Raw genomic sequence first — 26,399 nt, 5'->3', positions numbered from 1 at the left:
CGTCGCCCCCTGCGCGTTCCTCCACTGTGCCTCTGTTTTCCCCGTAGTCATCAGGTCGAATTCCGTCTGGAGGTTCTGTCGCTCCCTAAGTAGCCCCTCCTCGGGGGGGCTTCTGCATACCTCCTGTCTACTCTTAGAATCTCTCCCCCCCCCCCCCCCCCAACCTTGCCCTCTCCCTCCCCTCTCTCTTCTCCCTGGGGACCCTAATGGAGTTTAGCTCTCCCCTGACCAACGCCTCCCAGACTACCCCCACCTGCACCTCCCCATTGTCGTTGGCTTCCAAATATCTTTCAATACACCCCCGCACCCATCCCCACACCCCCTCATCCGCCAACAGTCCCACATCGAGGTGCCACAGTGGGCGCTGGTCCCTCTCCTCCCCAACTCTAGCTCCAAATATTCCGTTCCCTCCATTTTCGGGATTAGCGCCCTACTCAAAATGAAAAAATCTATCCGGGAGTAGGCTCTATGGACGTGGGAAAAGAAGGAAAATTCCCTGGCCAGCGGCCTGGCAAACCTCCATGGATCCACTCTCCCCATCTGGTCCATAAACCTCCTGAGCACCTTGGCCGCAGCCGGCCTCTTACCCGTCTTTGACCTAGAATGGGCCAGTGCTGGGTCCAGCACCGTGTTGAAGATCCGGAATCCACGTCTGCCTTCAGTCCCTTTAAGTGCGCAAACACCCGGGCCCTCTTGACCGGCCCGTTCAGGCCCCTCTCATTCCAAGTTATCAGCCGGATCGGGGGGCTACTCTTTCCCCCCCCCCCCCCCCCCCCCCCCTGCCGACTAGCCATCTCCTTTTCTAGGCCAGCCACGTGTCCGCGCCTCCCGCACCCTCCAGTTCCCCAGGCGGCGGACCCCCGCCCCGACTACCTCTCCTACTTCCAGCTCCCTTTTGGCCAATGCAGTAGCAACCCAGTTCCCCCGCTAGATCCTCATCTAGCCATTTTGCTCCCCCCATGACACTTCCGTAAGTCAGCTGACTCCTGCTGACCCTAGCCCCTCCTGCCATTCCACCGACCCCCCCCAGTGTGAGAATCCCCCCACCCCTTGGCAGTCAGTGTACCCTCTCCGGCCCCACCCCCATCCTTGCCTAGCACGAGAAAAAGCCTGTGCTTTCCTGAGCTGGCCAAGCCCCCTCTGGTGCAGCTCCTTTTTGCAGCCTTACCCCAACTCCCCATCCCCGGGCCTCCACCTCCCCTCTTCCTCCGTGGGGCCCTGCCCCTCCAAGACCGACGCCCACACATCAAATCCATTCACCCATCCCCACCCAGCACTCAAACAAAAAGAACATTCCCCAAACGCGGTAAACATTAGCTCTCCCCTGACCACCGCCTTCAATGCTTCCCAGACTACCTGCACCTCCCCGTTGTCGTTGGCTTCCAAATATCTTTCAATACACCTCCGCACCCGCCCGCACACCCCCTCATCCGCCAACAGTCCCACATCGAGGCTCCACAGCGGGCGCTAGTCCCTCTCCTCCCCAACTCCAGCTCCACCCAATGTGGGGCGTGGTCCGAGATGGCTATTGCCGAATATTCCGTTCCCTCCATTTTTGGGATTAGCACCCTACTCAAAATGAAACAACATCCCCCCCCCCCCCCCCCCCACAACAAACTCTCAATTTGAGTCCAACTTTTCAGTCTATCTAAAGATCGAAGCCTCATCAGGCGTTTCAAAATAGTGGTGCCGATCTTGGAACGTGACCCACAATCGCGCTGGCTGCAGCATCCCGAACTTGACCCCCTTCCGATGGAGCACGGCCTTAGCCCAGTTAAAACCAGCCCTCTTCTTAGCCACATCAGCGAATTGAGCATCGTGCTCGTATATGCCCCAGCATCTGGCCCCTCCACTCCCTCAGGGAGACCCAGAATCCGAAGATTCTTCCTCCTCGACCTTTTCTCCAGGTCCTCGTATTTTTCTGCCCACCTCTTGTGCAGCGCCTCCACCTTCACCGCCAGGCCCAAGATCTCGTCCTCATTCTCCGAAGCTTTTTGCCACACCTCCCGGATCTCCGCACCTTGGGCCTTCTGGGTCTCCACAAGCTTCTCAATCGCCGCCTTCATTGGCGCCAGCATTTCTGTCCTCCGCTCCTCAAAGCAGCGTATAAGAAACTCCTGCTGCTCCTGCGACCACTGCGGCCACGCAGCTTGGTCTCCATCTGCCGCCATCTTGCTTTTCCTCCCTCGCACTTGTCGCTGCACCAGGATCACTTTTGTAACCGCTCCACTCCTGGTCCAATCCGTATAATGTCGGGGGTCCTTGCTGTCACCTTCCCACACTGGACGCCGTCGAACAATTGCCGTTGGGGCCCCTCTGAAGAGCCCAAAATCCGTTCCCGGCGGGAGCTGCCGAACTTGCGACCTACCTAGGCATAGCCACAACCAGAAGTCGTCAGGAGTCTCTTGTGTTGACCATTCATCAGAAACCTTTTATATTTTGTATTTCATTATAGGTTATGCACTACACCTGGGAAATTGGTTTGCCTGAAATAATTACTTACTAATTCTCAAATGTTTATATTTCATCTTGTTCTCTATCTTTTTCATTCTGAACCACCTTTGATCAACATTATCAACCCAATCCATCCATGAGGTTACGTGAAAATTACTTGTGTCAGTGAAAATATCCACCAAGCTCATGTATATCAATAAATGAAGCGATCATCTTATGTAGGTCATTGATGGAACCAGCTTTGGATTATTATGGGAAACTTGTCTTTAAAGCAAACTGTTTTGAAGGCAATCAGAACAAAAACAAGCATGCTTTGAATCTAGTGTGAGTCGATGCTAACCATTGTGACATCACTTTGAAATAATATACCAATGAGTAAGTAAGCAGGATGTAAACACAATAACACGGTGGTTAGCACTGTTGCTTCACAGTGCCAGGGACCCGGGTTCAATTCCCGGCTTGGGTCACTGTCTGTGCGGAGTCTGCACGTTCTCCTCGTGTCTGCGTGGGTTTCCTCTGGGATGCTCCAGTTTCCTCCCACAAGTCCTGAAAGACATGCTTGTGAGGTGAATTAGTCATTCTGAATTCTCCCGCTGTGTACCCGAACAGGCGCTGTAGTGTGGCCACTAGAGGATTTTCACAGTAACTTCATTGCAGTGTTAATGTAAGCCTACTTGTGACGAATAAAGATTATTATTAAACTATGTAACCAGACATTGTTCAGAGGAGCTTTTAGTTGCGCAAGAAACATGTGGTGTGAAGGACATGCAGCTGTATATTCCTTTTAACAGTAGCTGTTGAATCTTGATAGTAAATCATTCTGCTGTGCAGGCCTGTAACTATCTTTCAAATAACCAAACCTGTGTTTAGTTTATCAGTCCTGTGTGCGATTGGTAAGTTTGCGTAACGCAAACATAGAAATACAAACTGGTGAGCAGCAGTGGTTCCTCTTAAACAAAATCAAGATTTGAGGATTACAGGAAAAGCTATAGACAAGATTTTGTGCTGTATAAAGGCTGTATGCATTGAAGACACAGGGAGGCAGAGCTCTTCTACAGGCAGTGCTCCACAATAGTTCCATCAATGACCTGATTTGTGGGGTAGTGGATCAGTAATGAACCTGGCAGCCAATTTTGAATCTGACAGTGCAAGCACCAGGGCCATTGTCACATCCTTGGGTGCCATTGCTATGCAAAAGAAAAACAAATATAACCAAGCCCCAGCATATAAAAAGACTGATAAGGAAAACAACAGCATCTGCGATGCTAAATTTCCCGGTGGAGTAGAGAAACTACAAATTGCCTACACAAACACAGTATTCGTAATAGACAGGGAACTTCAAGAAGGTGACCAATAAGTTCCCCAGCATGAATTAGAAGGCTGCAGATGTCCTGTCCTAACTGAAGGACGGAGCTATGCTTTTTACATTTATCCATCACCGAACTGGGTAAACAAGTGGTGAAAATAAAGATAGCCACTGCAAATGAGGGATTACACATTCATCACTTTACACCTGTCTGAGGAAACCCAGAAGGATCCTGATAAGCTGTGGAACATGCTGGAAAATCAGCTTTGTGTAAAGGTGAACTTTAGAATACATTGTTTAGAGCTGATGACTTGCAGACCACAGGAACAAGAATTAGTTGATCAGTTCGGCAGCATGTGCTGTATTAAGGACAAGAAGTAGGACTGTGATTTCTTGGAAGCTGAGCTACCTGTTCAAATAATGGAGCTGGTTATGGCGCTTGAAGGAAAAGAAAGGTCCTATATTGACACCCTGTTCATAGATGGCAGATAATATGAAGCCATTGTAGCTGGACAGCAACGCTGCAAGATTTAGGGCACAAGTACCAGTACTGATGCAGTAGCCAAATTATGACATGTAGAAGGACATTGGACTCGTGTATGTAGGAAATCTGTTTCGGGAGGTGAGACCACAGGTAAGATACAAGCAAGTGCAGCGACTGGCAGAAACAGCGGAGCATGTCAGAAATCTTTATCGGTTAGAAACTTTTGTTGCTAAGGACACCATATGTTCTGAGGAAAGTGACAAACCATTCCCACACAATCAACGTGGGAGCAAGCATAATGATCCTACTAGTCAGAATCTTGGAGCACCTCCATCTGGATCAGTGGAAGTCAAATGATCCAACCTACAATAGACAAACTAACTGCGTACAATGGGTCACCCATTCAGTGTGCATTGAAATGAAATGAAAATCGCTTATTGTCACAAGTAGGCTTCAAATGAATTTACTGTGAAAAGCCCCTAGTCGCCACATTCCGGCGCCTGTTCGGGGAGGCTGGTACGGGAATTGAACTATGCTGCTGGCCTGCCTTGGTCTGCTTTAAAAGCCAGCGATTTAGCCAGTGTGCTAAACCAGCCCCTAGCCTAGATCCTTTTGAGGTAACACTGAACAGAGATACTAAGAAGGAACAGAAGCCAGCAAAGGGAATTGTTCAACTATCTAGCAGTCAAACAGTCTAGAACGTATCCAAAAATGCACCTGGGTGGTTTTCCACAATTTCAATCAGTACCTGTGATAATGCACAATGCTAATGCACCTACAAGACCAGAACACCTAAGTGATGAGTTTAGATTTCAGGAAGGTTACACCATCATGAAATCTGGAAAGTTTGTTAAACCATCTATTCTTTATATAAACTCATGTTCTTAAATCAAGCTCTTGATTTACCCTTTATGTAAACTTTCACAACTATCCAAATGTGTCTATATATACACAATCTTTGTATATATTTTAACGTTTAATGTATGCAATGTTATCTTGGGGATGTTATGATACCACTTTGAGAGAGAATGTGTTAATGAATAAATAGCCAGAATACAAAGCCATGTAACCAGCAAACATTGTTCAGAGGAGCTTTCAGTTTAGCTACCAGCAGGGCAGCACGGTGGCACAGGGTCGCTGAGGACCCAGGTTCGATCCCGGCCCAAGGTCACTGTGTGGTGTTTGCACATTTTCCCCGAATCTGCGTGGGTCTCACCCCCACAATCAAAAGATGTGCAGGTTAGGTGGATTGACCATGCTAAATTGCCCCTTAATTGGAAAAAATAATTTGGTATTTTAATTTTTTTTTTTTAAATACAAAGCCAAAGCTCAGTGGACAGGGGCAAACCCCCAATCCAACTCCCTGCCTGCTTCAAAAATTAGCCCTAATTAAGTCTAACCCATGGTCCCCATAGAGACCCGCCAGATCCAAGCATTACACATGACCTCGCGCTCAATCTTAGCCAAAAGGTCGAGAAGCAACCCAGCGAACAATTATTGGGGGTTTGAGGTGAAAGTGGTTCCCCACAAGAGCCACTAAGAAGAGCAAAAGACAGAGTATCTGGTGTCGGGGTGGGTCAAACCTCTTTATGATGCTGTAGGTTCGTCCACCCAAGAGCAAGACTACTGTTTGCTGTTCAGCTCCAATGATCGCATTTATCCCCAAAAAAAGTATAATGTGCTAGAGTACTGGTCCCAATCATCAGTACCTGACTCAATTGGCTCCAGCTTGCCAATGTGTGACATTTTCCACTGCCAGGTTGGAGGGCTCCTGAGGCCTAAAGTAAGTGGTCGAGGTACACCGCAAGCTGTGCCGATGGCAGCTCCACTTAACCCTCATAGCCAGTATAGTATCCGCACAGAGGAACCGCACCTGGAACTGCCAGCTGGATACAACGATACTCTTTTGGATAGTGGGACTAGCTAAACCGCTCTTGCAAAGCGCTGGTACTGAGTCAACAGGCTGAACATGTGCTGTAAAAATTCCACGATGCCAAAACGCCCAGCATGTCGCTCAACATCTGCGGAGGAAACATGCAACACAATGTTTCTGAAGGAATACATCTGATTTGGTAGTCTGGGGTACCTTGAACAACTTGATGATAAGTTGCTTTATAAATATTAATTTGCTTCTCTATTTTGTTTTGGTTCTCATGTAATTGAAGGATTGCAATTTTCTTTTTCTGCTGCCTTAATGAATTTTTTTTTCTACCCAGACACCAAACAGAGAATTTTTGTTGCGGGCTTCTTACGTGGAAATTTATAATGAGTCTGTATCTGATTTGCTTGCTGGCCCAAAAAGAAGACCGTTGGAAGTTAGAGAAGATGTGAATGTAAGTGCGTGAGTTTGTAAATCCTTCTAAATGATAGATATATCTTGTTTTTAATCCAATGTGAATTCCTCCTCCTTTGAAGGCTTTGTAAAGTAATTAGCAAATACTTTCTGGTCTCATTTCTTTTTCTTCTCTGTAGGTTGTGTTTGTAGATTGCATTCTCTGTTTGAAAATGGGTCTTTGGGCGTGCTTGCGACCCAACAGTTTGAGAGTGAAACTCCTCAATTTAGTTTGATTCTGAGAACAGATTTGATCATTTTACAGTCCTGAAATTTATTCTCACACAGCATCTCAAAGAGATATGCCAGCAACAAAATCATCTACTTTTGTTAACAACTTGTTTTCCAGCGAACAGTTTATGTCGCCGGTCTGGCTGAAGAGTTGGCTGTAACCTACGAGGACGTGATGAAGTTAGTCCGGAAAGGAGAAAGTAAGATCAAAGCCCTGATAACTCTTTTGCAACATTACATTTCAATTGTGTGATCTGCTTGGGTTAGTTGGTTGTACTTTCATCCAAGTTGAAACATCATTCAGGAAGTAAGCACACGGTCCCATTTTGCACTGCAGTTCCATTTTGCACCTCACTTCAGGACTGCAGGAGTACTACATTGCTGTCTTTCAAAGGATAAACTGCAACCATGTCTATTCAGGTGAAGTCAAAAGGTTCCAATGAGCTTGTCTCTCTTCCTAATCAATATCCCTGTTGATCACTGCCATCAAAAAACATGTTATTTTATTTACTGTTGGTGTCTTTCAAGTTAACTGCTATTTCTCAATATAACAAGTGACTGCACTTCAAAAATAATACCTTTTAATACAAAGCTTTTGGGAAGTTTTGAGAATATAATATGACACTTGCTTAACTAGGTTTTTCAGTTTATTTTGAGAAAATGTCCAAAAAGGGAAGATTAGATTTATTTTGCTCCCTTCATGGCATCGCAAAGGGGATTTGCAATAAATTAAATGCTGTTCTGAAGTGCAGTCACTTTTTAATAATATTAGTGTCACAAGTAGGCTTACATTAACACTGCACTGAAGTTATTTTTTATTTAGGAAAGATATCAGCTAATTTGCACAAACCAGTGATCATGGTAGCTATATTTTTAGGTGTTGTTTGTAAGATAAACATTGGCTAGGTCACTGAGGTGAATTCCTCGGCTCCCCTTCAAATATTTTTGAGACTGAATAATGCCATGGGTTATTTTGCATTACCTGATAAGGTCGGCAGGGCCTCATTCTAATATCCTATCTGAAAGGTCGCACTTCTTAAGTGTAGTACTGCCCCAGTGCTGCACTGATATTGTCAGTCTAGATTTTGTGTTCAGGTCTCGAGTGGAATGAATGTCAACTGGCATCAAGTTTGGTAGGAAAGAAAGGCTGTAACTTTAAAAAAAATAAAAAATTTGAGTACCCAATTATTTATTTTCCAATTAAAGGGGCAATTTAGCGTGGCCAATTTGCCTAACCTGCACATCTTTGAGTTGTGGGGGTGAAACCCATGCAGACACAAGGAGAATGTGCAAACTCCACATGGACAGTGACCCAGGGCCGGGATTCGAACCCAGGTCCTCAGCGCCATAGGCAGCAATGCTAACCACTGTGCCACATACTGCCCCAGTATCTGTAACTGATATCTAGTCCATATCTGTCTATAACAGTTTTATGAAGTGATATATTGCGGTGCCAGAATTTCTGCAATGAAACAACTCTGGTTAGGATTTCAGTCATTATCCATGTAACAACATAGCTTTAACTCCTGTCAAGAGTGTTTTTCAAAACTTGCCATGCAGTCAGAGCGGTTCGTGTTGGGAATTGCATGTATAACAAATAATTTTCCATCTTGTGGATTGGTACTTTCCAGACTCACTCCTTTTTGTTTCCTGTGCACCAAATTTTGAACGCATTCCAAAATTTGTTTGGGGACAAAATCTGAGAGGTCCCTGAGTATGTTTGTTCCAACAATTAGTAATTTACTCTATATGCTGTATCTTCATCTACCTGTTGTCATCATCATCAAGTATGTTTTGGAACCTTGTGAAATAAAAACTAACCAGGGTCACTATTTTTATTCTTGGATTGTGTCTTCATATGCAGTTTACCCCTGTACTTACAACAACTTTTAACCCAATGAGTTTTGTTAGTTTATATAAAGCTTCAAATGGGCTTTGGTCCACAAAACTCAACTGATCTCAGTTGGCCAGTGAGTTGTCAGCCTCTAACCTTTTTTTTAATAAACAATGTTACTGAGCTATTTTTGGTTTTACAACAACGACAAAATAAACAATGTACAAGAGTCTATAAACATAGTGCAAAAAGCCTGCTTCCTCCCTTACAGGTCCCACCTTTATTAACCCCCTACTCTAAGCTAAACTGATCCCCCCCCCCCCCCCCTTTCTGCTGACGGTTAATTTTCTGCAAAGAAGTCGACGAACGGTTGCCACCTCCGGGCAAACTCCTAACAGTGACCCTCTTAAGGCAAACTTTATTTTCTTCAGACTGAGAAAGCTGGCCATGTCCGATAGCCAGGTCTCCGACTTCGGGGGCTTTGAGTCCCTCCAAGCTAATAATATCCGTCTCCGGGCTACCAGGGAAACAAAGGACAGAACGTCTGCCTCTTTCTCCTCCTGGATTCCCGGATCTTTCGACACCTCTGGACTTGTGCCACCCTTGTTTTTAACACCATGGACATGACATCTGCAAAGCCCTGCCAGAATCCCCTGAGCTTTGGGCATGTCCAAAACATGTGAACATGGTTCGCTCTGTCTCTTCTCCCCCACCCCCCCCGCCCCCGCACACCTTGCGCATCTATCGTCTACCCCAAAGAACCTGTTCATCTGGGCCACTGTCATGTGAGTCCGGCGCACGACTGTAAACTATCAGGCTGAGCCTGCCGCATGTTGTGGACGCGTTGACTCTACTCAACGCATCCGCCCGCCCAGAGACCATCCTCTCTCTCCTAACTCCTCTTCCCATTTGCGCTTCAACTCCTCAGTCTGCATGTCCTCTGACCCCATAAGTTTCTTATAGATGTCAGAGATCTTCCCTTCTCCCACCCACACTCTGGAAACTACCCTATCCTGCATCCCTCTTAGTGGCAGAAGCGGGAAGGTTGAGACCTGTCTACGTAGGAAGTCTCGCACCTGCAGGTACCTGAATTCATTTCCCCTCGCCAATCCAAATTTCTCCTCCAGCTCCCTCAAGCTAGAAATGCTCCCCTCTATGAACATATCCCCCATCCTCTCAATTTCTACCCTCTGCCATCTCCGGACCCCCCCCGTCCATCCTTCCCGGGGCAAACCGGTGATTATTACAAATTGGAGACCAGACCGATGCTCCCTCCGCTCCCACATGCTTCCTCCATTGCCCCCAGACTCTCAGGGCTGCCACCACCACGGGGCTGGTGGAGTACCATGCTGGCGGGAATGGTAGAGGTACCGTTATCAACGCCCCCAAGCTGGTGCCCTTGCATGAGGCCACCTCCATACGCTTCCATGCCGACCCTCCCCCCACCACCCACTTCCTAATCATGGCTATATTCGCTGCCCAATAGTAGTTACTGACGTTTGGCAGCGCCAGCCCCCCCCCCCCCCCCCCCCCCCCGGCTCCGCTCCAGCATCCCCTTTTACTCGCGGGATCTTGCCCACCCATACAAAGCCAGGCCAGTGATAACTTTGTTAACCTGTTTAAAAAAGGACCACGGAATAAAGATGAGGAGACACTGGAACACGAGCAGGAATTTCGGAAGGACCGTCATCTTCACCGTCTAATGACAACGGGAGCACGTCCCACCTCCGAAAATCGTCCTTCATTTGCTCTATCAGTCGGGCCAGATTAAGTTTGTGCAACCGTTCCCATTCCCGTGCCCCTTGGATGCCTAGATACCGAAAGCTTCCACCTACCACCCTAAACAGCAGTTCCCCCAGTCGCCTCTCCTGTCCCTTTGCCTGGATCGCAAACATCTCGATTTTCCCCATATTTTAGTTTGTACCCTGAAAACCGGCCAAATTTCCCCAGAATCCTCATTTCTTCCATCCCCTCGACTGGGTCCGACACATACAGGCGCCGGCCCCCTGTTAGTCCGTACGCTCGCCACAGGAGCCTGATCCAGCAGCCTGACCCAGTCAATAAAGCCGTGCCCAAATCCAAATCGTCCCAGTACCTCCCACAGATATTCCCATTCTACTCTATCAAAAGCCTTCTCTGCGTCCATTGTGACCACTACCTCAACCTCCCTACCATCTGGGGGCATCATAATCGCATTTAGCAGCCTTCTTACATTGGCCACCAATTGCCTTCCCTTAACGAACCCCGTCTGGTCCTCTCCAATTAATTCCGGAATGCAGTCTTCAATCCTGGACAAAATTTTGGCCAGCAGTTTGGCGTCCACATTCAATAGGGATAGCGGCCTGTAGGACCCACACAGCTCCGGATTCTTGTCCCGCTTCAGGATCAGCGAGATCGTGACCTGTGACATCGTCGGGAAAAGCACCCCTCTCTCCCTAGCTTTCTTGAATATCCTCATCAACAATGGCCCCAATAACCCAGAGAACATTTTTATAGAACTCCACAGGGTACCCATCCGGCCCCGGGGCTTTACCCGACTGCATGGCCTTCAGCCCCTCCGCTATCTCTTCGTTCCCAATCGGAGCCCCCAGCCCTTCTGCCAGTTCCCCGTCTACCTTTGGGAAATTCAGCCCGCTGAGGAAGTGCCTCATCCCCTCCCAGGTGGGGGTTCCGACCCGTACAGCCTACTCTCAAACTCCTAAAACGCCTTATTCACCCCTGCTGAGTCTCCCACCAGGTTCCTGTCTCCTTCCTTTACTTTCCCTATCTTCCTGGCTGCCTCCCTCATTCTAAGTTGCTGTGCAAGCATTCTGCTGGCCTTCTCTCCATGCTCATAAATCGCTCCCCTTGCCTTTCTCAGCTGCTCTACCGCCCTTCCTGTGGTTAACAAGCCAAACTCTGCCTGTAGCCTCTGCCGTTCCCTTAAAAGTCCTGCCTCTGAGGTACCCGCATACCTACTATCTACCTGTAGTATCTCCTTTACCAGTCAGTCCGTCTCTGTCCTGTCTACCTTCTCCCTGTGGGCCCATGTCGAGATCAACTCCCCTGAAATCACTGACCTCAATGCCTCCCAGACCACCACTGCCGAAATTTCCCCTGTGTCATTGACCTCCAGGTAGTTCTGAATACACTTCCTCAACCGCCCGCACACCTCTTTGTCCGTTAAATGTCCCACGTCTAACTTCCAGTGTGGGTGCTGGTTACTGTCTTTACTAACCTGTAGGTCAACCCAGTGCGGGGCATGGTCTGAGATTGTGATCGCCGAGTACGCCATGTCCACCACCCCCATCAGTAGAGCCCTGCTCAGAATAAAGAAATCAATCTAGGAGTACACTTTATGCACATGTGAGTAGAAGGAGAACTCCTTCACTCCTGGCTGCCCAAATCTCCATGGGTCGTTTCCCCCCCCCCCCCCCCCCAAATCTGCTCCATGAACCCTTTTAGCTCCTTAGTCATTGCTGGCATCCTGCCTGTTTTTGAGCTTGACCAGTCTAAACCAGGGTGAATAACTGTATTGAAGTCCCCTCCCATGACCAGCTTATGCGAATACAGTTCAATCTTCCCCAACATCCTCTTTATAAACTCCACATCGTCCCAAATTGGGGCATATACTTTTACTAGTACCACCTGCACCCCCTCCAATTTCCCACTGACCATAATGTACCAGCCTCCCACATCCAAAACTATTCTTCCTGCCTCAAACCCCACCCGCTTGTTGATCAGGATCGCGACCCCCCTGGTCTTTGAATCCAGTCCCAAGTGAAAGACCTGACTGACCCAACCTTTCCTTAATCTAACCTGGTCAGCTACTCTAAGGCGTGTCTCCTGCAGCATTCTCATGTCCGCCTTCAGTCCTCAAGTGCGCAAACATGCGTGCCCTCTTGACCGGCCCATTGAGCCCTCTACATTCCAGCTGATCAGTCTGGGGGGGGGGGGCGGGGGGAGGCTCATTCTCTCTTTCTACCCCCCCCCCCCCCCAATCGCCGATCAGCCATCCCCTCTCTTGGGCCAGTCGCCAGCCTGTACCCCACGCCTCCATCGGCCTGCCCCCAGGCAGCCCCTGACCTCCACTCTGTCCCTCAGCAAAAGTCCCTCCCTCGTCAGCAGAGCATTCCCCCCCACCCCTAATAACAACACACCATAAATCAACCCCTTTGATAAGCCTAACACCTGCTCACCCCCCACTACGCTTCTGTAAGGTAGCCTGCCCAGCTAGCTTGGTGGCCCTCTACCTGGCGCCAGACATTCTCCCACCTATTGTTCCCTCCCCACCATCCCACCCTGCTCATACATACATATTCAAATGAAAAACAATCCCAACACAATTGCCCGACAGAAAGAAAAAAAACAAGTTGAACAAAGAAAAGGTTGGGCAAAAGAACCAGCATCTGAACAAACACACCTCCATCCCCCAACAGTGCAAATATAAACTTTAACTTACTCAGCTCTGCAACTAGCCCAAGATCAATACAGCAGGCATTACAAACAGCGTCTGCAAAATGAAAGACAAGAAACTCCTTTTTTTTTTTAAAACATAAACGTTGCAGCAGAGTTCAAAGTGTTCTCAGTCCGACACAAGTCCTTGCGTTTTCGCGAAATCCAGCATTTCCTCAGGCGACCTCGAAATAGAAATATTGTTCCTTGTATGTGACCCAGAGGCGGGCCGGATATAACAGCCCGAACTTCACCTTTTTCTTGAAAAGGGTCAACTTGATCTGGTTAAACCCTGCCCTTCTCCCACTCGTGGCTTCCTTGCAAGTGCTCTGTGAGCCCTGTCCACCTCCAAGGGTCGGGGGAATGCCCCAATCCCCAGTAGCTTCTCGAACATGGCCGCTATGTATGTCCCAGCGTTCGCTCCTTCGGACCCCTCTGGGAGCCCAAAGATTCTCAAGCTCTGCTGGCGGGACCTGTTCTCTAGCTTCTCCAGGAGCCTTTTCTGCTGGTCCCTCAGCATCCCCAACTCCACCGCTGTTTGATTTCCTCCTGATCAGCCAGCGCCATCTCTACTTTCTGGATCGCCCGATGTTGGGTATCCAATCTAAGCTCCAATTGCGCAATCGGGTCGAAACAGTCCTGCTTCTGCTTGGCGAAGCCCTCCTGGATCAGCTGCTCCGTTGACCGCTGGTCGACAAGCCAGAGGTCCGGTCCTCCACCATGTTTACTCCCGGTGCTGCTTCAGCCCAAGCCTTCTCTGTCCTTCTGTTTCTGCCTTTACGAGCACTTCTAGTCCTCCTCTCCATGCACCAATGTGGGAATCCAGTACACAATTGCCTCTGGCATCGAATTTTTCAGATCTATTCCGGTAAAGAATCGAGGGGGGAAAGGTCCAAGTCCCGAGCGGGAGCCACCAAATGTGCGACGTACTCCTTCATAGCCGCCACCAGAACACCAGAAGTCTCAGTCTCTAACTTTTAATGACTCCATTCGTCCTCATCATATAAACTTGTTTGCCCACTTTTTTTTAAGAATGCTATTTTGGGGTTGTGTAAAGAATCTCTGTGCATGTAACTTGTCATGTTTCATTTGGGAGAGGTGCATGTGCTCTGAATAAATGCTTTTGTTTCCCAGCGTTGACATCTGTAACTGAGATGAGCACTTTTAAGTATAAGATAAGGTAACTAATGTTTCTAAGTATGTAGAAAAAGCAGCAATGGTTGATGTGATGTTTTACATTGCCTTGTTATTCACCATGGAAATCTATTGCCTTAATTTAAAGTTATTCTGCCTTTTTTTTTCTCTTCAGAAAACCGGCATTATGGAGAAACAAAATTGAATCAACATAGTAGTAGGTCGCATACAATTTTTAGAGTGGTAAGACACAGTTATCCACTGAGAGAATTCTTTTTGTGCAATCTGAATGCATGCATTTAATTGCTATTTTTGTGATCTCAGGATGTCTTAAGACTCTTTGCAGCCAGTAGAATACTTTAGAAACATGGTCATTATAATTCGGGGCACCATGTTTGGCACAGTAAAGCCACTCAAATATCAATGAGATAATGAGGATAATTTAAAAACTTTATGCTGGTTGAGAGAAACCTATTGGACAGGACATGGAGGGAAACATTCCTCTACTACCTTGGTTCAAAATCTCATCTGATAGTCCTAAACTTGTCCTTCCAGGTGATGGAGGTCGCAAGTAGTGCAGGTAGATAAAACTACCATCGCCTCCAAATCTCTCACTACCTTGATTTGCATCATTGATGGGCAAAAATACTGGAATTTGCTACTGATCGGTGCTGTAGGTGTAGTTTGGCCACATGGATTGTAGTAGTTCAAGAACAAAGCTCGCTATTACTCTCTGAAGGGCAACTAGAGATCACCAAATGATCGCTGCAAGCATATTAACCAACCTTTACTGGCGGTATTGATTTGAATTTTAAAGTATAATACTTTGGTAAGCTTATCCATGCTGCTTAAGTCATCAAAAAGGGAAGAAAAAAAAATTCTGCTAGCCGACACCAATAAAATATTTTGGGGTTTTAAGATCCTGTCATCTGAAGGGATAGCACATATCTGGTCTGTTTGTTTAAGCTTCTGGTAGGCATCTGTGATAGTCATTCTTTCATTGTGTCACAATACCCTGTATTTGCCAAGTTCACTTTTTTGAAAGCATGAGGCAAAAGCAGAGGTTGTTTTAATTAAAATGTCTCGTAATGAAGTAGTTATTTTTCAATCTTTTGCCCGTGCAATGTTCCTACACGTGCTGTGCGGCAATATTTAAAAGTTCGTCATTGTAAGAGTAAATCATGGATAAAGTTGCTTTTCAAAGTTACATTTATTCCTGCAACCAGACATGTGTTTTCTCATTGCCATTTATTTAACTCTTTTCTGGCAATGAGCTTACTATCCCATATCCCACTTCTATAGACGTTCAGCTATATAATTTTTACTTCCATTGTAAACTGTTTTCCAACATTAAATATTTAAGGACACTATAATTAGTTCTGCTCTAGTAGTAGTCGATCTGAGTCTTATTTCTACAAATGTGCATCAATATTTTAAAACTATATTGTATAGAATAGTCATATTGATGCATAATTGTCTTGTGAAAGTTACAGTACAACTATACTTGTTATCTTCGATGCAAGAGGGCTGGATGGATTCAGGGCATAGGTACGTGGGACTGGGATATTATAGCCATAACTGAAACCTGGCTAAGGGAAGGACCGGACTGGCACTTAATGTCCCAGGGTAAATCTTTAGGCAGGACAGAGGTGGAGGAGGGGGATGTTGCATTTTGATTAAGGGGAGTGTCACATCACGGCAGTAGTCAGAGATGAAATAATTGAGGGATCTTCTAGCGAGGCTTTGTGGGTGGAACTAAGAAATAAGAAGCAGGTGGTGACCTTATTGGGGTTGTACGAGAGGCCCTAAATAGCCAACGGGAATTAGAAGAACAAATATGCAGGGAAATTGGGAAGACTTGCAGGTGTTAACAGGGTTATCATGGTAGGGGATTTTAATTTCCCTAACCTAAACTGGGGCTGCTGTTAAGAGTGTTAAGGGCTTAGATGGGGTGGAATTTGTGTGTTCAGGAAAGTTTACTTGGGCAGTACATAGAGGGTCCTACTCGGGGAAAGGGCAAAACTTAACCTCTTGGGGAAATAGGGCAGGGCAAGTGACTGAGCTGCTGGTGGGGACCACTTTGGGATCAGTGACCATAGTTCTATTAATTTTTAAATAGTCTTGGAAAGGGACAAAACTGATTCACGTCTTCATCCACAGTAAACACAGAGGAGAAATATGCATCAAGAACCTAAATTGCAAGTTCTAAATTGGGGCAAGGTGAATTTTGATGGAATTAGTCAGGAGGAGCTGCAAGGGTTATTGGAGTAGCTTGTTTGAGGGCAAAGGGACCTCCGGCAAGTGGGAGGTCTTCAAAAGTGAAATAGCTAGACTTCAAGGTCTGTATATTCCTGTTAGGGTGGAGGGCAAGGCTGGCAGGAGTAGGGAACCTTGGATGACAAAACATATTGAGGTTTTGGCCAAGAAAAAGTAGGAGGCATGGCTTGGATACAAGCAGCTGGAATCAAGGGATTCCCTGGAGTGTACAGGGGATACAGGAGTATACTCGAGAAGGAAATTAGGAGGGCAAAAAGGCGGGGATGGGTGAGGTAGTTTTGGCCGTTGGGATTAATGAATCCAAAGGGATTCTTTAAGTATATTTAAAGGAACAAGAATAACTGGAGAGAGAATAGGACCCTTCAAGGACCAAGGGGGATACATATGCGTGCAACTGCAGAAGATGGGCGAGGTTCTTGATGCATATTTCTCCTCTGTGTTTCCTGTGGAGAAAGACGTGAAGACTTGGGAAACCTGGGAAGATTAGTGGCGTAGTGGCGACATATTGTGGACAGTTCGCATTACAGTAGAGGAGGTGATGGGCATATTAAAATGTATGAAGGTGGATAAATCTCCTGGCCCTGACCAGATATATCCAAGAACACGGCCAGAGAAGAAATTGCGGGAGCCCAGACTGAGATATTGGCATCATTGTTAGCCACGGGTGAGGTACCAGAATACTGGATGGTAGCAAATGCTGTGCCCTTAATTAAGAAAAATCAAGGAATTATAGATCGGTAAGCCTAACATCTGTGGTGGATAAGTTACTTGAGACGATTCTGAGGGATAAGATAAAGAGGCATTTGGAAACACCGGGTTTGATTAGGATTAGTTAGCACTGCTTTGCGCTTGGGAGATTTGTTAGAGTTCTTTGATGAAGTGACCTGGAAGGTTGATGAGGGCAGGGCGATAGACGTAGTGCATATGGACTTCAGTAAGGCCTTTGATAAAGTTCCACATGGAACCTGCTCTGGAAGGTTAGATCACATGGAATCCAGGGCGAACTGGCAAATTGGATATACAATTGGCTTGATGGTCAGAAGCAGATGGTAATGGTGGAAGGATGCTTGTCGGACTGGAGGCCTGTGATTAGTGGTGTGCCTCGGGGATCAGTGCTGGGCCCATTGCTGTTTGTTCTCTATCAAACGATTTGGATGAGAATATACAAGGCATGACCAGGAAGTTTGCAGATGACACTAAAATAGATGGTATTGTAGACCGTGTGAAGGTTATCAAAAATTGCAGCAGGATTTTGATCAGCTGGGGAAGTGGGCTGAGAAATGGCAAATGGAGTTCAATACAGGTAAGTGTGAGGTGTTGCATTTTGGAAAGTCAAATCAAGGTAGGACTTTCATGGTGAATGGTAGGACTTTAGGAAGAATCGTGGAGCAGAGGGACCTTGGAGTTCAGGTGCATGGATCGAAAGGTGGAGCCACAGGTAGATAGGGCAGTGAAGAGGGCTTTTGATGTGCTGGCCTTCATCAGTCAGGGTGTTGAATATAGAAGTTGGGAAGTTATGTTGCAATTGTACAGAACGTTGGTGAGATTGCACCTGGAGTATTTGTTCAGATTTGGTTGCCTTGCTACAGGAAAGGTGTTATTGAACTGGAGAGAGTGCAGAAGAGATTTACAAGGATGTTGCCAGGACTCAAGGTACTGAGAGATTGGACAGGCTAGGACTTTTTTCTTTAGAGCATTGGAGACTGAGGGGTGATCATGAGAGGTGTGGATAGGCTGAATGCACTCAGTCCTTTTCCCAACGTTGGGGAATCGAGAACTAAAGGGCATAGCTTTAAGTTAAGAGGGGAGAGAATTAATGGGAACCTGAGGAGCAACCTTTTTTTTTTTTACATAGTGGGTGGTACTTATGTGGAATAAGCTGCCGGAGGAAGTGATTGAGGCAGGGACATTTACTACATTTAAAAAGCATTTGGACAGATCCATGGATAAGAGGTTTAGAGGGGTATGGGCCAAATGCAGGTAAATGGGGTTAGCTTAGATGGGCTTTTTGGTTGCCATGGACCAGTTTGGACCGAAGGGCCTGTCTCCGTCCCGTTGATTCTGTGTAATGGGGTGTTTTATCTGACAATCATAATAATTACATTGAAACAAAAATAACGATTTATTAATCAGAAAAGCTTGAAAGTACTTTAATTAAAATAATTGTTTATATATACCCAATACAGGCAGCACGGTGGCGCAGTGGACAGCACTGCTGCCCCATGGCGCCGAGGTCCCAGATTCGATCCCAGTTCTGGGTGACTGTCCGTGTGGAGTTTGCACATTCTCCCCGTGTTTGCGTGGGTTTCGCCCCCACAACCCAAAGATGTGCAGAGTAGGTGGATTGGCCGCGTTAAGTTGTCCCTTAATTGGAAAAAAAATGAATTGGGCATTCTAAATTTATATTTAAAAAAATATATACCCAATACAGTGAGAAGGTATAATGTGAAAGACCTTAACCGTTATCTTCTGACCCACTGTGGAATGTACTTGGCAGTTAACCCCATTATGAATCTACACTGGTGATACCTTTAAATGATAGAATGAAGTGGAGTTTTGACATAAATGTGACTGCTCATTTATAAAAGTTTTTCGTACTTTACCTACTGACTGTAAAAAGGACAACCATCCTGAATTGTGACTGGCTCATTTGTTAAAGCACACTTGTGTATAAAAATGAAAGTCGCTGTAATCCCCAAGGACCATAGGTTTCTCCCCACATTTGAGAGAGAGCTGATTGGTGGTGATTTAATCTGAGGGTCACCACCGGTTGGGCATGGTTGAGAAGGGAGGCCTTTCATGGATCACCTCCACCAGAACGGGAATTGAACCGGCACTGTTGACGTCGCTCCTCATCACTTAACCAACCCTTGGATGTGCTGACAATGATCATTTTTAGTTTAAAGAAGAAATGATTGAAATGAGTATTTGTTTCTGATGTGCTATAATTTTGAAATGATGTCGTTCGTGGTTAATATAATAGAGATGTTAGGAGCATTTTTGTGATTCAAGTTTTAAGATACATTTTTAAAGCCATTTTAATTCTATGGGCTCTGATTTCAGATTGTGGAAAGCAGGGATAAAACTAATGAAGCAGTTATGGTTGCACATTTGGTGAGTTATATTCCTTTTTCCTGAAGTCAATGGAAGATCTATATTTTGTCCAATTCAATTGATCTTAATGTTGCGGATTAACCATAATGAGAATTTCTTTGGTTGCCTGGGCCGAATAAGTGCTCCGTGGCTATTTATAAAAATTTGAATGACTTTTTGCCTTGATTTGCATATGTAAGTTTGTTGTTACTAACCGATATTGAAGTTTGAGTTGAGCACCAATGACAACACAGCAAGAAAAATAAATGCAAATACAGCTGAATTGCTTGGGCTCAGAAGGTGCACACTTAACTCAAGCTGCACTTTTCTTGGGATCATGATGAAAAATGTCTGGCAAGCCTTCGTTCTGTGGGTGGAATCTTCTGGTCCTGCCAGCAGTGGGAAACTTGGCGTGTGTAGAAACTTAATTTGGCATCAGGACTACTAACTTCTCCAACTGTGGGATGAACTTTAGCAATTCAGTTCTTGTGACTTCAAAGGTGATTGGACTTCCTGGCGATCAATATTGGGAAGCCTTTTTGCATGCATTAACATGTCATGCATGCTGATTAAAAGACCAGCTCACTGGCATTAAGTTCCCAGCCAGTGAGACATTAGAACGCTCGCTTTTATGACTGCACATAAGTGGTGTGCATCTGGCAAGGTAGACATCTTCCATGAATAATGGTAAGTGGATGCTGCATTATCCTCTTGGGAACATCTGTAAATGCCAGCCTCTGCTTGAATGACATGGTGATGGTAATACAAGTTGCATGCAAGACACTCTGGGAAGGGTGGGGCAATTCCAAAGATTCATAACCAATTGAGTGAAGAAGTTACTTCTCAGCTCATTCTGAGACTACCCCCATGTTCTAGATTCCCCAGTCAGGGAAACAATTTTTCAGTTGCGTCTCTTCAGAATATTGTGATGTGGAGATGCCGGCGTTGGACTGGGGTGAGCACAGTAAGACGTCTTGCAACACCAGGTTAAAGTCCAACAGGTTTGTTTCAAACACTAGCTTTCGGAGCACTGCTCCTTCCTCAGGTGAATATTGTGTCAATGAGATCATCTTTCTTTCATCTAAATTCGGAAGAGCTTGGATTCACTTTATTCAAATTCACATCACTGGACAGCTTTCTCATCCCAGGGACCAATCTAGTGAGCCTTCACTGAAGTGCTCAAATGGAAGTGTATCCTTTATTTAAATATGGCGATCAAAGATGCTCACAGTATTCCAGGTGTGGTTTCACCATAGCCCTGTGCAATTGCTTTAATTCCATATCCCTTAATCCACTTGCCTAACAATTTGTGAATCTGTTTTAAAACTTTGAATTGACCTAGCCTCCACTATTTTTGAGTTGTGGTTGGAGAGAGGACCAATTTCTGCTAAGATTTATGTGAAGAAGTGCTTCCTGACATCTCCCAGAACTGCCTAGCTCTAATTTAAAGGTTAATGATACCTTTATACTACCAGTGGACATAGTATTTTTAATTTCCAGCAACTCTGTTAAGTTAAATCACTCAATCTATGCCAACGGAACTTCTTGGTCTAATCTATGTAACCTGTCCTTGTAATTTAACTCTTGGAGTCCAGTGGTATTGTGGTGTATCTGCACTTCACCTGAGTTCTTTTGTCATCCTTGTAAATCTTTTGCACCCTCCACTCCATCTTTTTTTATGATGGCCAAAACTGTGCTCCAAGCGTAACCCAAAGCTCAATGCAAGTTCAGCATAATTTCTCATCTTTTCAATTTTATCCTCTGGAAGTAAATCCAACCACTTGGTCTGCTTTTATTATGGCCTCGTTCACCTGTATTGTAAATTTATTGATTTTGCTCCCCAACCCATTTAGACTTTATTTTCCAAATACCGGGATATGTAACTTCCTTTATTTCTCTTGGATAAATGAGGTAGAACATTTTTGCTGTTAAAATTAATCTGCCAATCATATAGCCATTCTGCAAGTGATTAATATTGCATTGTAATTTGTTGCAATTCTCATCGGTTATTGACTAACTCTTCGATTTGATGTAGCCTGCGAATTTAGAAATTATTTTTGTTTTCAAAGTCTAAATCGTTAACGTAAATTGGGAACAGTGCTCTCAGCATAGATCCTTGTAGGATTTCACTTCCCACTTTCTGCAATCTGATTATCTACCCTTTAATCCTCCTTTCTGCTTTCTTTCTTTTAAAATTAAAAAAAAATATATATATATATTTATTAAAGTTTTTTTAACACAATTTTTCTCCCTTACAAACAAAACACACCCCCCCCCCCCCCCCCCCCCCCCCCCCCCCCGGTAACAAAGAAAACCGAGAATCGCGCAGAGCAAGATATATATACATGGCAAAATGATATATTTACACAGCTTTGTACACTGGCCCTCACCCGTACGTGCCAGTTTCCCCCAACCCTTCATGTTATCTCTTGCTCATCCACCCTCCCAGGCAGTCTCACCCCCCCCTCCCCAAGGTTGCTGCTGCTGCTGACCGACCTTCCTCTAACGCCCCGCGAGATAGTCTAGGAACGGTTGCCACTGCTGTAGAACCCCTGCGCAGACCCTCTCAAGGCAAACTTAATCCTCTCCAACTTTATGAACCCAGCCATATCATTTACCCAGGCCTCCAGGCTGGGGGGCTTCGCCTCCTTCCACATTAGCAAGATCCTTCGCCGGGCTACTAGGGACGCAAAGGCCAGAATGCCGGCCTCTTTCGCCTCCTGCACTCCCGGTTCGTCCACTACTCCAAATATTGCTCCCGCCACTCCTCTCCAGAACCCTCCAGTGCCGGGCATGACCAAAACATATGGACATGGTTCGCCGGGCTGCCTGAGCACCTTCCACATCTGTCCTCTACCCCAAAGAACCTACTCAACCTCGCCCCGTCAAGTGCGCTCTGTGGACCACCTTAAATTGTATCAGGCTGAGCCTGGCACACGAGGAGGAGGAATTAACCCTACCTAGGGCATCAGCCCACAGACCTTCCTCGATCTCCTCCCCAGCTCCTCCTCCCATTTAACCTTCAACTCTTCTACCAGCGCTTCCCACTCTTCTTTCAACTCCTGGTGTATTTCCGACACCTTGCCCTCCCTGACCCATACACCCGAGATCACCCTATCTTGAACTTCTTGTGCCGGGAGCAACGGGAATTCCCTCACCTGTCGCCTCACAAAAGCCCTCACCTGCATATATCTAAAGGCATTTCCCGGGGGTAACTCGAACTTCTCCTCCAGTGCCCCTAGGCTCGCAAACGTCCCGTCGATGAACAGGTCCCCCATTCTTCCAATCCCCGCCCGATGCCAGCTCTGGAACCCCCCCGTCCATCTTCCCCGGGACAAACCGGTGGTTACCCCTGATCGGGGACCACACCGATGCTCCCATTGCACCCCGGTGCCGTCTCCACTGGCCCCAGATCCTTAGCGTTGCCGCCACCACCGGGGCTCGTGGTATACTTTGTCGGCGAGAGCGGCAGCGGTGCCGTCACCAACGCCCCCAGGCTCGTTCCTTTACAGGACGCCATCTCTATCCTCTTCCATGCCGCCCCCTCTCCCTCCATAACCCACTTGCGGATCATCGCCACACTTGCTGCCCAGTAGTAGCTCCCCAGGTTTGGCAGCGCCAACCCTCCTCGGTCCCTATTGCGTTCCAGGAACCCTCTCCTTACTCTCGTGGTCTTATTCGCCCACACAAACCCCATAATACTCCTGCCTACTCTCTTATAAAAAAAAAAAAAGGCCTTGGTGATCACGATGGGAAGGCACTGAAACACAAACAGAAACCTCGGAAGGACCACCGTTTTGACTGACTGCACTCTACCCGCCAGCGAGAGCGGTAACATGTCCCATCTTTGAAATCCTCCTCCATTTGCTCCACCAACCTCGTCAGATTCAGTTTATGTAGGGTCCCCCAACTCCTGGCTATCTGGATCCCCAGATACCGAAAGCTGCCCTCCGCCCTCCTCAGCGGTAGGTCCCCTATCCCTCTTTCTTGGTCCCCCGCCTGTAATACAAAGAGCTCACTCTTCCCTACATTGAGCTTATAGCCCGAAAACTCCCCAAACTCCCTTAGAGTCTGCATGACCTCCACCATCCCCTCCATTGGATCCGCCACGTACAGCAACAGGTCATCCGCATATAGCGACACCCGATGCTCTTCTCCCCCTCGGACCACCCCTTTCTGCTTTCTTTCATGCAACCAGTCAGCTATCCAGCTGTCTGTCCCCTGACATGTGCATATTCTGACCTTTCTCATTTGTTCCTACTATGTATAGGGCAGCACAGTGGTTAGCATCGTTAACTCCAGGAACCCGGGTTCAATTCCGGCCTCAGGTGACTGTGTGGAGTTTGCACTTTCTCCCCATGATCATTTTTCTGATCTGAAAGAAAATTCAAGTTTCCTTGTGTGACTTTTGCCCAAACTTGTTTACTGCCGTGTGAGAAACTCGCTGTCAGTGCAGTGTGTCTCCTCATGTGCAAGGATGAGCCTGATACAGTTTTAAGGTGGTGCACAGGGTGCATATGACTCGGGCGAGAATGAGTGGGTTCTTTCAGTGGGTAGCAGATGAGTGTGAGAGGTGTGGGCGGTGGCCATTGAATCATGTGCACATGTTTTGGGGTTGTGAAAAATTGGGAAGATTCTGGGCGGGAGTATTCTTAGCCAGGATAGTGGAGGAGGAGGTGGATCCAGACCCTATGGTGGTGATATTTGGAATCTCCGAGAAGCCAGAGCTCATGGAGAGGCGGAAGGCCAATACCTTGGCCTTGGCCTTTCTGATTGCACGGCGGCGAATTTTGCTGGGAGTGGCGGTTGATATCACCACCGGGGCTCGTGGGTTGGTTGGGTGACCAGTACGACTTCTTGCAATTAGAGAAGATAAAGTATGAGTTAAGGGGCTCTTCAGGGGGGGTTGAGGAAAGGTGGGAGATGTTTGTGACCGTGTTTGAGGGGCTGTCCGTCGTGTGTGGTGGTGGGGGGGGGGGGGGGGGGGGGGTGAAAAAGGAAAAATCTGTACAGACTTATAGTTGATTGTTGGCAAGCATGTTTCCCAGGGTGTTTTGATCATTGTAACCTGTTTTGATACATGTTTTGTAATAAAATACATTTTTTAAAAAAATGTCAATGCAATGTGTCTCTGCCTAGGATAGGTTGTGGGAAAGGTTTTTTTTAAAACCAAAACTCTCTTGCCTTGTGAATGGTGAGCTGAACACCTAGATAGTAAATTTAATGTAGATTGCTGAGTTTGAGGAAATGGAAAGATTGGGATTTTCTTGATGGCTACCGCAGTTGAATGTAGCCAGAGACAATGTTCTGAGTGGAAGACGTTTTGTAATTTATTTAGAGGATCTTAGATGATGTAAATTAATGTACCTGACTTTGAATTTGGAAAAAAATTGAAACTAGGTTATACAGTTCTGAGAAAACTTGCTTTTCTTTTCCAGAATTTGATTGATCTGGCAGGCAGTGAACGAGCCAGCCAAACAGGAACTGAAGGCAAGTTTTTTTTTTTCTAACTTAATGTTTTGCTCATGAATTAACTTTGTTATTAAATAGGTTCCTTCCCTTATTTAATGTCCTATAATGTTTAAACTGAATTTGTGTCTCTGCTTTAACCTGTTCTAGTTCAGCTATGCAAAACCCAATTGGGTGCAATCGGTGTTCTCTGGGCAAGTACAATTGCAAAATACTGGCAGTTTAACTTTATTTCAAAGCACATTCTAGCCAGTGAAGTACTTGTACTCACTGCTGTGATGTTGAAAATGCGTCAGCTAATTTGTGCTCAAACTCTGAAACAGCATTGTGATAATACGAGAACATTTTTTGCGATAACTCCCCAGTTCCTCTTCAAAATGGTGCTGTGGGATCTTTTACATGCATTCACAAAGGCAGATGGGGTCTTGATTTAATGTCTCATCAAAAAGATAGCACCTCTAACAGTGAAATGCTCCTTTAGTACTCTGTGCTCAAGCTTTAGAGTGGAACTTTAACCTGGAATATTGTGATTCCGAGCTGCATGTGCTGCAACTGAGCTACAGGTGACACAGTGCACCATTTGTTCATGCTGTGTCTTACCAATCTCTGTCTAGACATCCCCGAAGCAAATTGTGGGAAGGAAGCTTCATTTGTAATTCCAGAACTGTCAAAACACATGATTGGCCAGTCCTGCAGCTTTGCACTTTCCAGTCACGATTCAGTACAAGTCCTTGCTTAGGGTAATCTCATTTCTTTTTATTATCTCTGCTTGTGCTGACAGCTCCACAGCATTGCCTGAAACTCAGACTGGGAGAGTGCCCACATAGAGAGAACATAGAATTGGAAGCAGTGTGAATTCAGCATAGACTATTATGTAAAATGATGTAGTCGTAATTTGAGCATTGCCATAGGTGATCAATCATTTTCTGTCTTACTGGTCCAAATGTTGTGTTAGTAGTGATTTTACGCCCCTCTCGTGGGTTTGCTATTGAGGTACCTCCAACCAAACCAGAGTGCAACCTGCAAATAATTCATGTATTGGCAGAAATGTTCACTTGCACTTATAGCTTCACTGAGTGAAAAAGCTTTGAAAAAGTTACATCTTGTTGAATAAGGTATAGCTGGGTTTTTAACTTTGTAATTACAGCTAAACCGCTTGTCTGCATCTATTTTACATCTGCATCTATCAAATTTCGCCATTGATTCCACGCATTTAGATTTTCTTTCGTTATTTATAATGATATTTTAGCTTTTATATGAATCCAGTCATTTTATTTTGCTTTCCGAAAAGTTAAATTAAAAGCGACACGCTTACTGTCTGAGAATATTTTGTGATTGACTGCTGATGTCG

At 46.0% G+C, this 26,399-nt stretch overlaps 1 protein-coding gene across 1 annotated transcript in view; it reads left to right on the top strand.

Annotated features, from left to right (window-relative positions):
* cenpe (centromere protein E) overlaps positions 1–26,399 on the top strand; it is a 174,222-nt gene that overhangs the window by 15,299 nt on the left and 132,524 nt on the right. Inside the window, exons 5-9 of the mRNA XM_072517648.1 lie at positions 6,461–6,577; positions 6,926–7,007; positions 14,385–14,452; positions 19,550–19,600; positions 25,018–25,069. Coding sequence (XP_072373749.1) covers positions 6,461–6,577; positions 6,926–7,007; positions 14,385–14,452; positions 19,550–19,600; positions 25,018–25,069 — 370 coding nt within the window. The remainder of the gene's footprint in view (positions 1–6,460; positions 6,578–6,925; positions 7,008–14,384; positions 14,453–19,549; positions 19,601–25,017; positions 25,070–26,399) is intronic.

Source organism: Scyliorhinus torazame, chromosome 9 (genome assembly GCF_047496885.1).
Source record: "Scyliorhinus torazame isolate Kashiwa2021f chromosome 9, sScyTor2.1, whole genome shotgun sequence".
Taxonomy (NCBI): Eukaryota; Metazoa; Chordata; class Chondrichthyes; order Carcharhiniformes; family Scyliorhinidae; genus Scyliorhinus; species Scyliorhinus torazame.
Note: the sequence above shows the minus strand (reverse complement) of the source record. Positions and strands in the feature narration are given on the sequence as shown.